This window comes from Lepidochelys kempii, chromosome 2, assembly GCF_965140265.1.
Source record: "Lepidochelys kempii isolate rLepKem1 chromosome 2, rLepKem1.hap2, whole genome shotgun sequence".
Taxonomy (NCBI): Eukaryota; Metazoa; Chordata; order Testudines; family Cheloniidae; genus Lepidochelys; species Lepidochelys kempii.
The window spans coordinates 192,937,143-192,950,589 of NC_133257.1; the positions used below are offsets into that span (position 1 = coordinate 192,937,143).

The window sequence follows — 13,447 nt, forward strand, 5'->3', positions numbered from 1 at the left end:
TTGGCAGGAAAGTAAGGCAGACCTAGAAGGATGTTGCTGGAAGGCTGAAGATGGCAGGGTGATGAGGAGTACCTACACAGCAACTCAGCAGCAGTGAAGGGATGATAGGTCAAAATTTCAAGACGTGTTTGAGATGTAACAACTGTCAAAACCTGCTTGCAGAGCTGTGCAATGGTTTCATTTCCTGAATGTGTGAATAGTCGTCAGAGAGACTGAGGAAAAGCTGTGTATCCAAGAAAACAAAGATTGACTTTTCATTGATGGATCTTTTTTATTTATTTATTGAAGTCTTATTATGCATAAATAGCTGTGTTTTGATTTATTAGTGTTTTAAAACTGTTTGTACTGTTTTTACTCTGCTCTGGCTGCTCTGTTGTTCTGTGTCTTTGCCCTTGTACTCTTTTCAAGCTCATGTTTTGTTTTACATAATAATTACTTTCACTAGAATGCTAAACTTTCAAAATCAGATCATAAGGGCATGAATATTTGGGTGAGGACTCTTTGCTGTTTTTCTTTTTGAGGCTTGTGTTTGTGGCAGTTTAAAATTACTCCTCAGGGCATTCTGTGCCAAAAAATATCAAAAATTCTGTGCCCCTCCCCCCCCCAAATTCTGCAAATTTTATTTGTCAAATAAATGTGTAGGCTCCAGCATGGCATTGGGGAGCACATGCCACTAGCTGCACAGAGGTGGGAGATCACTGTACAAGTCCCTCCCTTGAGACACGGACTTATTGGTGAGGTTGCACCCAACCCTGACACAGCGCAAGGACCGTGCCTGCCCTAGAAAAAACCCAGGGCCCTGCCCCTGCATGCCAGGTGCACCAGGTGTGGGCAGGCAGGCTCAACAAGACCGGATTCAAGTGTGGAGGGCTTCAGTGTGTGTGTGTGGGGGGGAGGGGGATCCAGATGTCGGTTGAGAGGGTCTTGTGTTGGGAGGGATCTGGCTGCACAGGGGCTTGTTGGGGGGTTCTGGGTACAACGGTAATGAGACTGCAGAGGGGTCCAGTTGAAGGTGGTTGGGGCTCAGCAGGAGGGGGTCTGTGTGTGTGGGGGGGGGAATAGAGCTTGGCAGAGGGCTCTGGGTGTGGGTATCAGTGGGGGTTCCAGATGTTTGGGGGAGTGGGATTCAGTGGGGTGGGGAACCAGGTGCAGTGGTTGGGGCTCAGTGGGGTGGATCTGGGTGCGGGTGGCTCGTCAGGGTGGTCCAGGTGCAGGGGGAGTGGGGCTTATTGGGGGGGTTCTGAGTGTGTGTGGGGGGGTGAGGCTTGGTGAGGTATGAGGGGGTCTGGATGCACTGGGGTTGGGTGGATGGGGGATCCCTCCCCCTGTAGCTGAGAAGCGATAGGCGCAGAAAGCGAGTGGTGGAGGGATGGGGGGAGTTTGCAGAGCTTCCTGCAGCTTGGGAAGAAATCTGGGGGTGGGTCTGACCTGGCCCCGGATGCCGTGCAGGGGAAGAGGAAGTCCCGTCCTCCCTGGCCGAGTTGGGACTAGCAGCTGATGCCCTTGCCAGGGAGGAGTCACCAGCCATTTCTTTCCCAGCTCCTGCCCCACAGTGATTTACCTCTCTGCTGGCTGCCCTCAGCACCTGAAATATACTGCTGTGGAGGGCCACATGACCACTCTTGTGGCTGCCCTTTGCCTCCCTATCAGAAAGTCATTTTTCTGTGGGGAAGCAAAGAAATCTGCGGGGACATAAATTCTGCACATGCGCAGTGGTGCAGAATTTCCCCAGGAGTATAACATCTGTTTCTGTTAGACAATAAGAACAAGATATACATTTGGTACCATTTTCTGATGTGCTGGATTAATTTCTGAAATGGAAGGAGGATCTCCAGGTTTACCTTGTGTCTCTCAGTGGTCTATTTACTGTATTAGGAGGAAGGAACATCTTTGGACTGGTACTGCAGTGTCCTGGCTTCAATACCTGACTCCCATGGAGTTCCTGTGCGTGATCTTGGCAAGCTGCCTAACATGGAGGTGATACTTTCCCACCTCACAGGGATGTTGTAAGGATAAATACATTAAAGTTTGTGAGGTTCTCAGATAGTATGGTGAGGGGTTATGTGGCTACATAAATATATGTAATGGCTCTGGCTTTTATTTTTTCTTATTTGCTTAGGGATATCTAGTTACTATTTTTTTTAAGCTTTATTTAAAATCAATCACACACCTTTCTGTAACCATCTTAATTTTAACAGATTCTTTTGTGGTTACCGAAGAGCAGCTGTATGTATTCTTAATGAATTTGATATCATATTAACTGATTTTGGCCTCTTTGTTGCCCTGATGTGTCTGCATTTACATTCTTGACAACAGTTTATCTACTAAACACAAAGGACTTGCTACTCTATTAGAGAGCAGGCCAATTTGAACCTTCCTTTGATTGCTTCATTGACAATGACTTTAGGCACCTGAAAGTCTCTTATGGAATTGGTTATTGGAATGTTTCCTTGAGCTGGTGATCAAAGCAAAAGGCCATAAATGCTTTCCTTGGGTCTTCCTTGCAATAGCACAGCGGATCCTTTGTTCTCTGAGTTATTTATATATTGTGAGTCACTGAAGGACTGCTTTCTGAGAAGTTCTTCTACCTTCCCGCCCCCCCAACTCACCTTTTTTGTTTAGTACATTCAGTACTATTCAAACTCAAGTTGTTGATAAAACAATTACAGTAGAACCTCAGTTTTGAACACCTCCGGAATGGAGGTTGTTCATAACTCTGAAATGTTGGCAACTGAACAAAATGTTATGGTGATTTTTTCAAAAGTTTACAACTGAACATTGACATAATATCGCTTTGAAACTTTACTATGCAGAAAAAAATGCTACTTTTAACCATCTTAATTTAAATGAAACAAGCACAGAAGCAGTTTCTTCACCTTGTCAATTTTTTTAAACTTTCCCTTTATAATTTTTTAGTAGTTTACATTTAACACAGTACTGTACTGTAATCTTTTTTGGTCTCTGCTCCTGACTGATTGTGTACTTCTGGTTCCAAATGAGGGGTGTGTTTGACTGGCTAGTTTGTAACTCTGGTGTTCATAATTCTGAAGTTCTACTGTAGTCTTTTCCCCTTTAAATATATATTAGGGCTGTCAAGTGATGAAAAGGATTGTGTGGTTTTTTTTTTGCACTGTTAATAATAGAATACCATTTAAATATTTTTAGATGTTTTTTAAATTTTCAAATATATTTATTTCAATTACAAAACAATTTAAAGTGTACAGTGCTCACTTTATATTTTTGATTACAAATATTTCCCCTGTAAAAAACAAAAGAAATAGTATTTTTCAATTCACCTAATACAAGTACTGTAGTGCAATCTCTTTATCATGAAAGTTAAACTTACAAATGTACAATTATGTACAAAAAAATAACTGCACTCCAAAACAATGTAAAACTTTAGAGCCTTCAAGTCCACTCAGTCCTATTTCTTGTTCAGCCAGTCGCTCAGACACAGAAGTTTGTTTACATTTGCAGGAGATAATGCTGCCCACTTCTTCACAGTGTCACCTGAAAGTGAGAACAGGCATTCGCATGGCACTGTTGTAGCTGGCGTCACAAGATATTTACGTGCCAGATGTGCTAACAATGTATATGTCCCTTCATGCTTCAACCACCATTCCAGATGACATGTGTCCATGCTGATGATGAGTTCTGCTTGATAACAATCCAAAGAGTTGTGGACCGATGTGTGTTCATTTTTATCATGAGAGTTAGATGCTACCAACAGAAGGTTGATTTTCTTTTTTAGTGGTTTGGGTTCTGTAGTTTCCGCATTGGAGTGTTGCTCTTTTAAGACATGTGAAAGCATGCGCCACACCTCATCCCTCTCAGATCTTGGAAGGCACTTCAGATTCTTAAACCTTGGGTCGAGTGCTGTAGCTATCTTTAGAAATCTCACATTGGTACCTTCTTTGCGTTTTGTCAAATCTGCAGCAAAAGTGATCTTAAATCGAACATGTGCTGAGTCATCATCCAAGACTACTATAACATGGAAATATATGGCAGAATGCAGGTAAAACAGAGTCGGAGACATACAATTCTCCCCCACAGAGTTCAGTCACAAATGTAATACATTATTTTTTTAACGAGCATCATCAGCACAGAAGCATGTCCTCTGGAATGGTGGCTGAAGCATGAAGGAACATACGAATATTTAGCATATCTGGCACATAAATACCTTGCAGTGCCAGCTACAAAAGTCCCATGCAAATGCTTGTTCTCACTTTCTGGTGACATTGTAAATAAGAGGTGGGCAGCATTATCTCCTGTAAATGTAAATAAACTTGTTTGTCTTAGCGATTGGCTGAACAAGAAGTAGGACTTGTAGGATCTAAAGTTTTACATTGTTTTGTTTTTGAGTGCAGTTATGTAACAAAAAAACTACATTTGTAAGTTGCACTTTCATGATAAAGAGATTGCATTACAGTACTTAGATGAGGTGAACTGAAATACTTTCTTTTGTTTATCATTTTTACAGTGCAAATTGTAATAATAATATAAAGTGAGCGCTGTACACTTTGTATTCTGTGTTGTAATTGAAGTAAATATATTTGAAAATGTAGAAAAAATCCAAAATTTCAATTGGCATTCTATTGTTTAACAGTGCAATTAAAACTGTGATGAATCGCGATTAATTTTTTTATTGTGATTAATAATTTTAGTTAAACATGTGAGTTAACTGCGATTAATCAACAACCCTTTCTGTGTGTGTGTGTGTGTGTGTAAAATATATATATTTTATTTAAAGGCAGCTGATTGAAAATGAGGCTCTAAACTTCTTCAAGACTAGGTTAAGGCTTTTGCAGTAGCAGGAAGCAATAGCTAGATTGGAGAAAGACCGCTCCCTTAAAAATCTCTGCTGCTGTAGCTTCTGTCAGCTGCTTCACCCTCTCTCTCTGGTGACAATGAGGAGGAGATGGATTGTGATATTGAGTCAAATCTTTTCATTCCCTCCTTGCTGCCCATTCTCTGATGCAGCAGATAGTGATGAGCACCATAGGCTTTATTTCAACTCTGCAACTATTATTGGGTTGTTAGTCAAACAGTTGAATTTTAAAATTTAGATCTCAGGCATTATTTCTTCATTATACTCCCACCTCTCCTTCATATATAGTCTGCAATTCCTTTCTAAGTCCTCTACCACCATTGGTCAAATAAGATTGTCTGCTCCTATATGTCTCATCCTTAATTATTTGTATCTGTCAAAACTGGGCTGAAAGCAACTTAAAGTAGTAACTTGTTAAATTGTTTCTCATACATGCTTTTGGATCTGTCAAATGAACTCCAGTGGTATAGAGTATTATGGCTTTGCCATAGAAACATTTGGCGTAATGTTTATAGGGCATTTGAGGTGTTAATTCTGAGCCTTCTTTCTTTCTGGACTAATGAAGATATAGGTGGATAATACCCAAATCTACAAGTACAGTGTTGTTAAAGGTTAACACTTGTAATGAGAGGCCCCAGAGGGAGAAGAGATCAGATTAAGGATTGCTTTTGTAATCTTGCTGTAGAAAGATGGGTGAAGTGACTTTTTATGAGAGGGCTGATGGCAACTGTTTTGAATGTGAGTACTCCTGAGGGAATTCTGCACCAAAAAAAATTCTGCACGTAATATTTTAAAATTCTGCAAGTTTTATTTGTCAATAAATAAATGTGGAAGTTTCAGCATGACAGTGGGGAGCACAGGCCGCTGGCTGCACAGAGGTGGGAGATCAGCCTGCAGCCTTCTCCCCCTGGGACATGGACTCGGTAGTGAAGCTGCACCCAACCCTGACACAATGCAAGGTCTGGGCCTGCCCCAGAAACACCCTGGGGCCCTGCCCCTCCACTCCAGGAGCACCAGGTGTGGGGCAGGCACGCTCAACCAGGCAGGATCCTGGTGTGGGGGTGAGAGGGTTCTGTGTGGGACAGTCTTGGTGTGGGCAGCTCAGTGGGGGGTATTTGGATACACAGGCATTGTGGGGGGGGTGTGGTTTCCAGGTGCAGGGGCAATGGGACTCTGTAGGGGGTTTCTGGTGAAGGTGGTTGGGGCTCAACGAGGGGGTCTGGGTGCTGGGGGAGTGAGGCTTGGTGGGGTGGGGAGTCTGGATGTAGCTAGTTGGGGCTCAGTGTGGTGTGGAGGGCTCATTGGGGTGGTCCAGGAGCAGGGGAGTGATGGGTGTCAGGAGGCAGGGGGTCTGGGTGTGTGGGAGATCCAGATGCAGAGATTAAGGTTTAGTGGGGTAGGGTTTGGGTATGGAGGGCTGGTTTTTTTTTGGATGTACAGGATCAGGCTTGGTGTGTGGGGGGGTCTGGGTATGGGGGGGGTCCAAATGCATGGGGCAGATGGGGGAGCAGCTTCCCATACAGCAATGGGGGCAGGAAACAGGGGAGCATGCTGAGCTTCCTGCAGACAGGGAAGGTTTCTTGGGGTACGTCTGACCCAGCTCTGTCTGCTCCTTGCAGAGGAAGAGGCAGTCCTGTTCTTTCCTGCCTCCAGCCCAGCCGGGACTAACAGCTGATCCTGGCGCAGGGTAGGAGCCACTGGCTAGGGTGTCCCTGGCCCTGTGATGATTTACCTCTCCACTGGCTGCTCCGAGTGCCCGAAACGATGTACAGTAACTCATCACTTAACGTCATCCCAGTTAACGTTTTGTTATGTCCCTGATCTATTAGAGAACATACTCATTTAAAGTTGTGCAATGTTTGCTTATAGTGTTGTTTGGCGCTGGGGGCTTGGGACCAAGGTGGCCCAGCAGCCCCACTATCAGCTCCCCTCCACACACCTCCCAGTGCCTCCCTCCTCCCGGCTGCCCTACGGATCAGCAACTCCCCCCTCCCACCCCACACCTCCCGCCCGCAGCAATTAGCTGTATCGTGGGTGTTCAGGAGGCTCTGGGTAGGACAGGGGAGGAGCGAGGACATAGTGCACAGCTTCCTCCCTCTCTCCCAGAGCCTCCTGAATGCCACAAAACAGCTGATTGCTGTGGAGGGGAGGCATGCAGCTTCCCTCACCCCCTCCCCCAAACACAGGGAGGGAGGGAGTGCGGGTAGGCCTGGGGCAGAGCCGGGGTTTGAACTCCCCCTGGCACGCTGGAAAGTCAGCACCTGTGCAGCCATGCATACGCCATCCGGAAGAGGGAGTGGTGCGCTCCAAAGGGATAGCATGGGTTCATCATCACGTTCAGTTTCCTCAGGGAAGTGTTTGCAGCCACTGTCCTGCATCTGTTGTGTCTCCTCCCTCCTGCCTCCCTCAGTGCTACCTTGTAGAGGTGGCCTCCTTGGTGCTGCCTTGTAGAGCATGAGGCTACATTAACAACAACTTTAGGGCTCAGCCGAGTGCTAGTTCATCATTTAACAGGAAGACTTTCCCTGGGAAATATCCCACCTAATATCAACATGGTTTAGGTTGCTCAGGGAGCTCATGAGCAAGTCCCCAGATAATCCTCTGGTTAGAATTGTTTGACGCTTATACTGTATATTGTGACAGGGCCAGGCCAGATGGCTACATGAGAGTAATAGAAGGCAGATATATTAGCTCCAAGTTAAGTAGGTACCTTACCCAGGGAACAGGGAAGGTTCCAGAACAATGAGGAACCTTCTGGAGACAAGACAGACAGGCTGATTAGAACAGCTGCAGCCGATCAAGAAGCTGCTAGAATCAATGAAGGCAGGCTAATCAGGGCATCTGGGTTTAAAAAGGAGCTCACTTCAGTTTGCGGTGCACGTGTGAGGATCTGGGAGCAAGAGGGGCTAGGAGCTGAGAGTGAGAACGCATACTGTTGGAGGACTGAGGAGTACAAGCATTATCGGACACCAGGAGAAAGGTCCTATGGTGAGGGTAAAAAAGGTGTTGGGAGGAGGCCATGGGGAAGTAGCCCAGGGAGTTGTTGCTGTCGCACAGCTGTTCCAGGAGGCACTCTAGGCAGCTGCATTCCACAAGGCCCTGGGCTGGAACCCACCGTAGAGGGCGGGCCCGGGCCCAGGTTCCCCCCAAACCTCCCAACTCCTGGTCAGACACAGGAGAAGTTGACCTGGACTGTGGGTTCATGAAAACGGCCAAACTGAGGGCTGCCGTGAATCTCTGAGGTGTGCAAATCCACCACTAAGCACAAGATCCACCAAGGTAGAGGAGGAACTTTGTCACAATATGTATATAATGTCTTTTGTCCGGCTAAAAAAATTTCCCTGGAACCTAACCTGCCCCACCCCACTCCAGTTTACCTTAGTTCTTATGGGGAAATTGGATTTGCTTAACATCGTTTTGCTTAAAGTTGCATTTTTCAAGAACATAAGTGCAATGTTAAGTGAGGAGTTACTGTACTTGTGCTGCTAGGGAGGAGTGCGTGACTGCTCTTGTAGCTTCCCTTTGCTTCCCTGTCAGTCATTTTTCTTTGGGGGAAGCAAAGACATCTGCAGGGGACATGAATTCTGCACGCACATTGTGGCGCAGAATTTCACCCAGGAGTACATGAGGTAGGCTTGGCAAGCTGGTCAATTAATGTCAGTTTACTGCCCTGGTTAAATATCAAAGATTGCAGCAAGAATGCCCTGGTGTAAGCTGTGGCCTACCTTTCTGATTGCATCATTTTGCTGTCTACTGTTAGCAAGCCTATTCAGTGTCTTGCTCACTCATTTTACTACATGCTAATGCCACCTCTGGGATAAAAGGTACATTAATTGTAAGATGAGCATCTTGATTGAGTGGAGTCCTTCTAGAACAAACATATGTTTGTCTTTATTTGTATACCATGCCATCAATGCTCGGGCAGTTTACAAAGCACATCAAACAAATTTAGACATGGTCCCTGCCCTGAAGAGTTTACAATCTAAATTGACTACACAAACATACATAATAAATTAACTGAAAAGGGAATGGGGGAGGGAGAGAAGGGTTCACAGTCTTCCTGCCCCCAACACAAAGAAAATATGCACAGTCATTAAGCTGCTTGAAGAGTTGGCCTGCTGGACTGGGCGAGACTGGAGTGCGGAGTAGTCACCATGTCTCTTGTGATCCCTGAGAAATTCCAGCGCGTTCTGCGAGTGCTCAACACCAACATAGATGGGCAACGGAAAATCACCTTCGCCATCACCGCCATCAAGGGTGTGGGTCCTCGTGGTGCTGAGGAAAGTGGACATGGACCTGACCAAGAGGGCGGGGGAGCTGACAGAGGATGAGGTGGAGCGTGTCATCACCATCATGCAGAACCCCCGTCAGTAGAAGATCCCTGACTCCTTCCTCCACAGGCAGAAGGATGCCAAAGATGGCAAATACAGCCAGGTTCTGGCCAACGGGCTGGACAACAAACTGCGCAAGGACCTGAAGCAGCTAAAGAAAATCCGGGCACATCGGGGCCTGCGCCACTTCTGGGGGCTGCGCGTGTGGGGCCAGCACACCAAGACGACTGGGCGCTGCGGCAGAACCGTCGGTGTCTCCTAGAAGAAGTAGTGTCTGCCCTGTGTCTGCAATAAAGTGCTGTTTTCCGAAAAGTGCATTTAAAATTTTTTTTCTTTTGTGGTTGCTATGTGATTGGCTTATTTCTGTTTAATTTATATTTTCTATTCTAACTATTCAGCCTTGAATACCATTCACATTGAACTGCTATCCTAACTTTGGTAGAAAAGTCAAAAGTTCATTTTTAGAACTTGATTCAACTATTTCACATTTTTGAGTTATTCTAAATCAGTCAAGTAACTTTTGTAAGTAGGCATATCTTTTTAAGGCTAAGCTGACCATAAAGTCTTAATCTTCAATGTTACTGTTAATGGTCTAATGAATGAGTGCTTTAAAATATTTGACCATTTGTGACAATATTTGATTGGTCAGTTGACCAGTTGTCCAGTCAAATGCCCAACCCTATCATGAGACAGGATGAAAAATCATTGTAGAGAGGGAATTTGACTAATGGATGTGGGAATGGGCTCAGAAAATGAAAATATTTGATAATGTAAGTAGTTGTTTTAGAGGATGATACCCCAAGACAAAGGGGAATATTGTTTTGATGGAGATGACTTTTTAATTGAGGACGTGATTTCAAATAGATTTCAGATGTGAAGGCAAGGATGGATAGGAAATCTGGTATGATTTGGAGAGTTGAGATTATAAGCAAAATGTGATCAAGAGGGAGAAAAGTTAGAGGTAACGTGGTTGATGAGATAATAGCAATAGGTGTTTAAGTTATCGGTTGAGATTAGGAGAATTTGACTGTCATGACAAAAACAAAGAAATTCTGGAAAAACACTGACTTGTCCTGTAGAATAGTGGTTCTCAACCAGGGGTACACGTACTCCTGGAAGACCTCTGCATACCCCCAGGGGTATATCAACTCATCTAGATATTTGCCTAGTTTTATAACAGGCTACATAAAAAGTACTACCAAAGTCATGCAACTTTAGTTTGTACTATAGACAACGACTTGTTTATACTGCTCTATATACTATATGCTGAAATGTAAGTACAATATTTATATTCTAGTTGATTTATAATTATATGGTAATGAGAAAGTAAGCAATTTTCAGTAATAGCATGCTGGGATACTTTTGTAGTCTTACGTCTGATTTTGTAAGCAAGAAGTTTGTAAGCAAGAGGTGAAACCTGGGGATAGGCAAGACAAATCAGACTCCTGAAATAGGTACAGTAGTCTAGAAAAGTTGAGAGCCACTGCCGTGGAAAACAGACCATTTCATGTTGGTTAGTGGCTGAAAAGATGTGCTCAGTACATATTTATAAATATCACTTGGTAGAGAACACTTCTTCTTGTGTGAAATCACAAGACTGAAGAGACTTCACATGATCACTTTCTTAAAGCTGTTCAGTCTTTGGTGTTCTGAACTCATCACACCCATCAACAGTCACTTATTTGTCTTCAATTTTAATCTCTGCCTCCTTGTATCTTGCACCAAAAATTAATAGTCTTTTGTATAAAGAGAAGTTTAACAGCAGGAAGAAATCCATTGCGCAATATTGGAAGTAAATAATGATGTTTGAAAAGTTGACTCCACATCTGTATTATGTTTAACAGATCAAAGCTTGTAGGAATCATTAGCTTAAAAGTGTGGCATCAAGTCATTTGATATCCTTGACTGACTTCTCTGCATTATGAATGATTTAGTTCTAGAGATAAAACTAGGAGTACCACTGAGGGATAATGTTGCAAAAAGCCTGGGAGCAGTCCTTCATAAGAACGTAAGAATAGCCATATTGGTCTGACCCAATCATCCATCTAGCCCAGTATCCTTTCTTCTATGCCAGATGCTTCAGAGTGAATGAACAGAATAGGGAAAGTTATCAAGGCATCCATCCCGTCATCCAGTCCCAGCTTCTGGCAGTAAGAGGTTTAGGGACACCCAGAGCATGGAGTTGCATCCCTGACCATCTTGGATAACAGCCGTTGATGGACCTGTTCTCCATGAATTTATCCAATTCTTTTTTGAACTCAATTATACTTCTAGGTTTCACAACATCCCCTGTTAATGAGTACCACAGGTTGTGCATTGTGTGAAGAAGTACTTGCTTTTGTTTGTTTTAAACCTGCTGCCTATTAATTTCATTGGTTGACTCCTGTTTCTTGTTTATGTGAAGGGGTAAATCACACTTTTTCTCCACACCATTCATGATTATGTAGACCTCTTAACATATTCTCTCCTCAGTTGTCTCTTTTTTCATCTCCATGTTCAGCTGGACATGGAGATGGGAGACTGTCTAACTGTCTCCACCTCCATAATTGCTCTCCACATTCGTTTTTTCTTCATCTTCATCTTCCTATTCCTCTTACGCTATTAGCAGAGGATGACTGCTGAAGGCTAGCTTTGAATATTTTAGGTTCACATATTTTTTGCTGTATGTTGTCTAGTGGTTATACTCATTAACAAGCTGTTAGACCTTACGATGAGCATTTTTTCTTTGAGACAGCTTATGCTCCACTGCAAAGCAAACCAATTCCATTGATCAAAAGCAGTCTGCCACTTGAAATTTCCTTGGGATGTGGGTTCCAAAACTTGACCAGCCAACCTTGTTCTTTAGTTAGAAGGCCACTGTCATTGGTAATCACAGATATTACAGCATTAAGCAAAGTGTAATACACCATTATGGCATTGCATCCAGACTGTCTAATTATCCCTTACCTCAAATCAGCTCAAATCACAAGCTAAGCAGAGTCACACCTGGTTAGTATTTCAATGAGAGAAGTCAAATTAAAAACTCTGCTGCAGGAAGCAATATCAGTGGTTCAGTAGATGAGCTGACACCTCTGAGTTAATATTAAATCTTTACCCCAGTGTGTGGTATTAGGGGATGTGGTAGTATTGAAGCTGCAGTCTGGTGTTCCTAATTGCTTGTGGTCACTAAAGGTTCCATACATTCTTTGTAAGAGTGAAGGTGTTAACTCAGAGCTCCTGTCCAAATTCAAATTTTAGTGACTACATTCTGTCTACCTTTTAATTCCCATAGCCATTTCAGTTGGTTAAGATATTCTCCACCTACTGTCCTGAACTGTTTTAAAAGTTGCTCTGAGTTATTAAACAACTGTCATGTTCCATTCGAGTGGTATGTCTGTAGTAGGTGAAGAGACTCCAATACATTATAGGTAAAGATTAAATACTTTTGGGGCCTGATTTTCAAACAGGGCCTGAGGGCTTTCTTTGAAGACACTATTTTGTGCCTGCAGGATTTGCAAAGCATTGCCATGAAAAAGTATGCATGAAGTGTGAGACTGATATAATAGGGTCAGTTTCACTGAGTGCAAAACTGTGCCTTCCAAAAATAGTGAACACCCATGTTCTTTGAGATTTTCCAGAATCCAGGGAACTATATAAATGTCAGACATTTTATTTCTCTTGAATCCATAAAAGCTACTGGTTCACTTTGGTTTTTAAGGTGTATAAAATTTTGGATCCAGTACAAATATATAGCTTTCCATCCGAATAGTTCCTGTGGTCAGTAGCTCTATATATTTATATATTTATTTTTTTTAATAGGATTCAAGTGCCCTGTATGTTCAAAGTTTGTATCTTCAGATGAAATGGATTTGCATCTTGTGATGTGTTTGACGAAGCCAAGGATAACCTACAATGGTAAGTAAGAAGTAACCCAATATTTATTCTTCATTTTAACTGTTTAACTGGGATAAACATTCTTTTATTTTAGCTGTTGAGAAGCTTTTATGATTTTGTGTGTGTTTGTGTAGATTTTTTATATATATATATATATATATATATATATAATATAAAAAATGAATTAAACATGTATGCAGTGTAGTTGTAGCCCAGGATATTAGAGACACAAGGTGGATGAGGTAATATCTTTTATTGGACCAATTTCTGTTGGTGAAAGAGACATGCTTTTGAACAACACAGAAATCTTTTGTCACAATTAGACAGTAATATTAGTGTTTACTGTGTTAGCTATATTTTAAAAAATCCCCAAATACCAAAAACTTTTATTAGTTAAAAACATTCCCAAACCAGT

At 42.9% G+C, this 13,447-nt stretch overlaps 2 protein-coding genes and 1 pseudogene across 2 annotated transcripts in view; all 3 read left to right on the forward strand.

Moving 5' to 3' along the window:
• Nucleotides 1-13,447, forward strand: part of ZNRF2 (zinc and ring finger 2) — an 81,464-nt gene that overhangs the window by 42,782 nt on the left and 25,235 nt on the right. The window contains 1 exon segment of the mRNA XM_073333307.1: nucleotides 12,958-13,053. Coding sequence (XP_073189408.1) covers nucleotides 12,958-13,053 — 96 coding nt within the window.
• The window catches only part of RPL14 (ribosomal protein L14), a 247,912-nt gene that overhangs the window by 12,194 nt on the left and 222,271 nt on the right, over nucleotides 1-13,447 (forward strand). The window lies entirely within an intron of this gene.
• On the forward strand, nucleotides 8,962-9,430 carry LOC140906028 (small ribosomal subunit protein uS13-like; annotated as a pseudogene).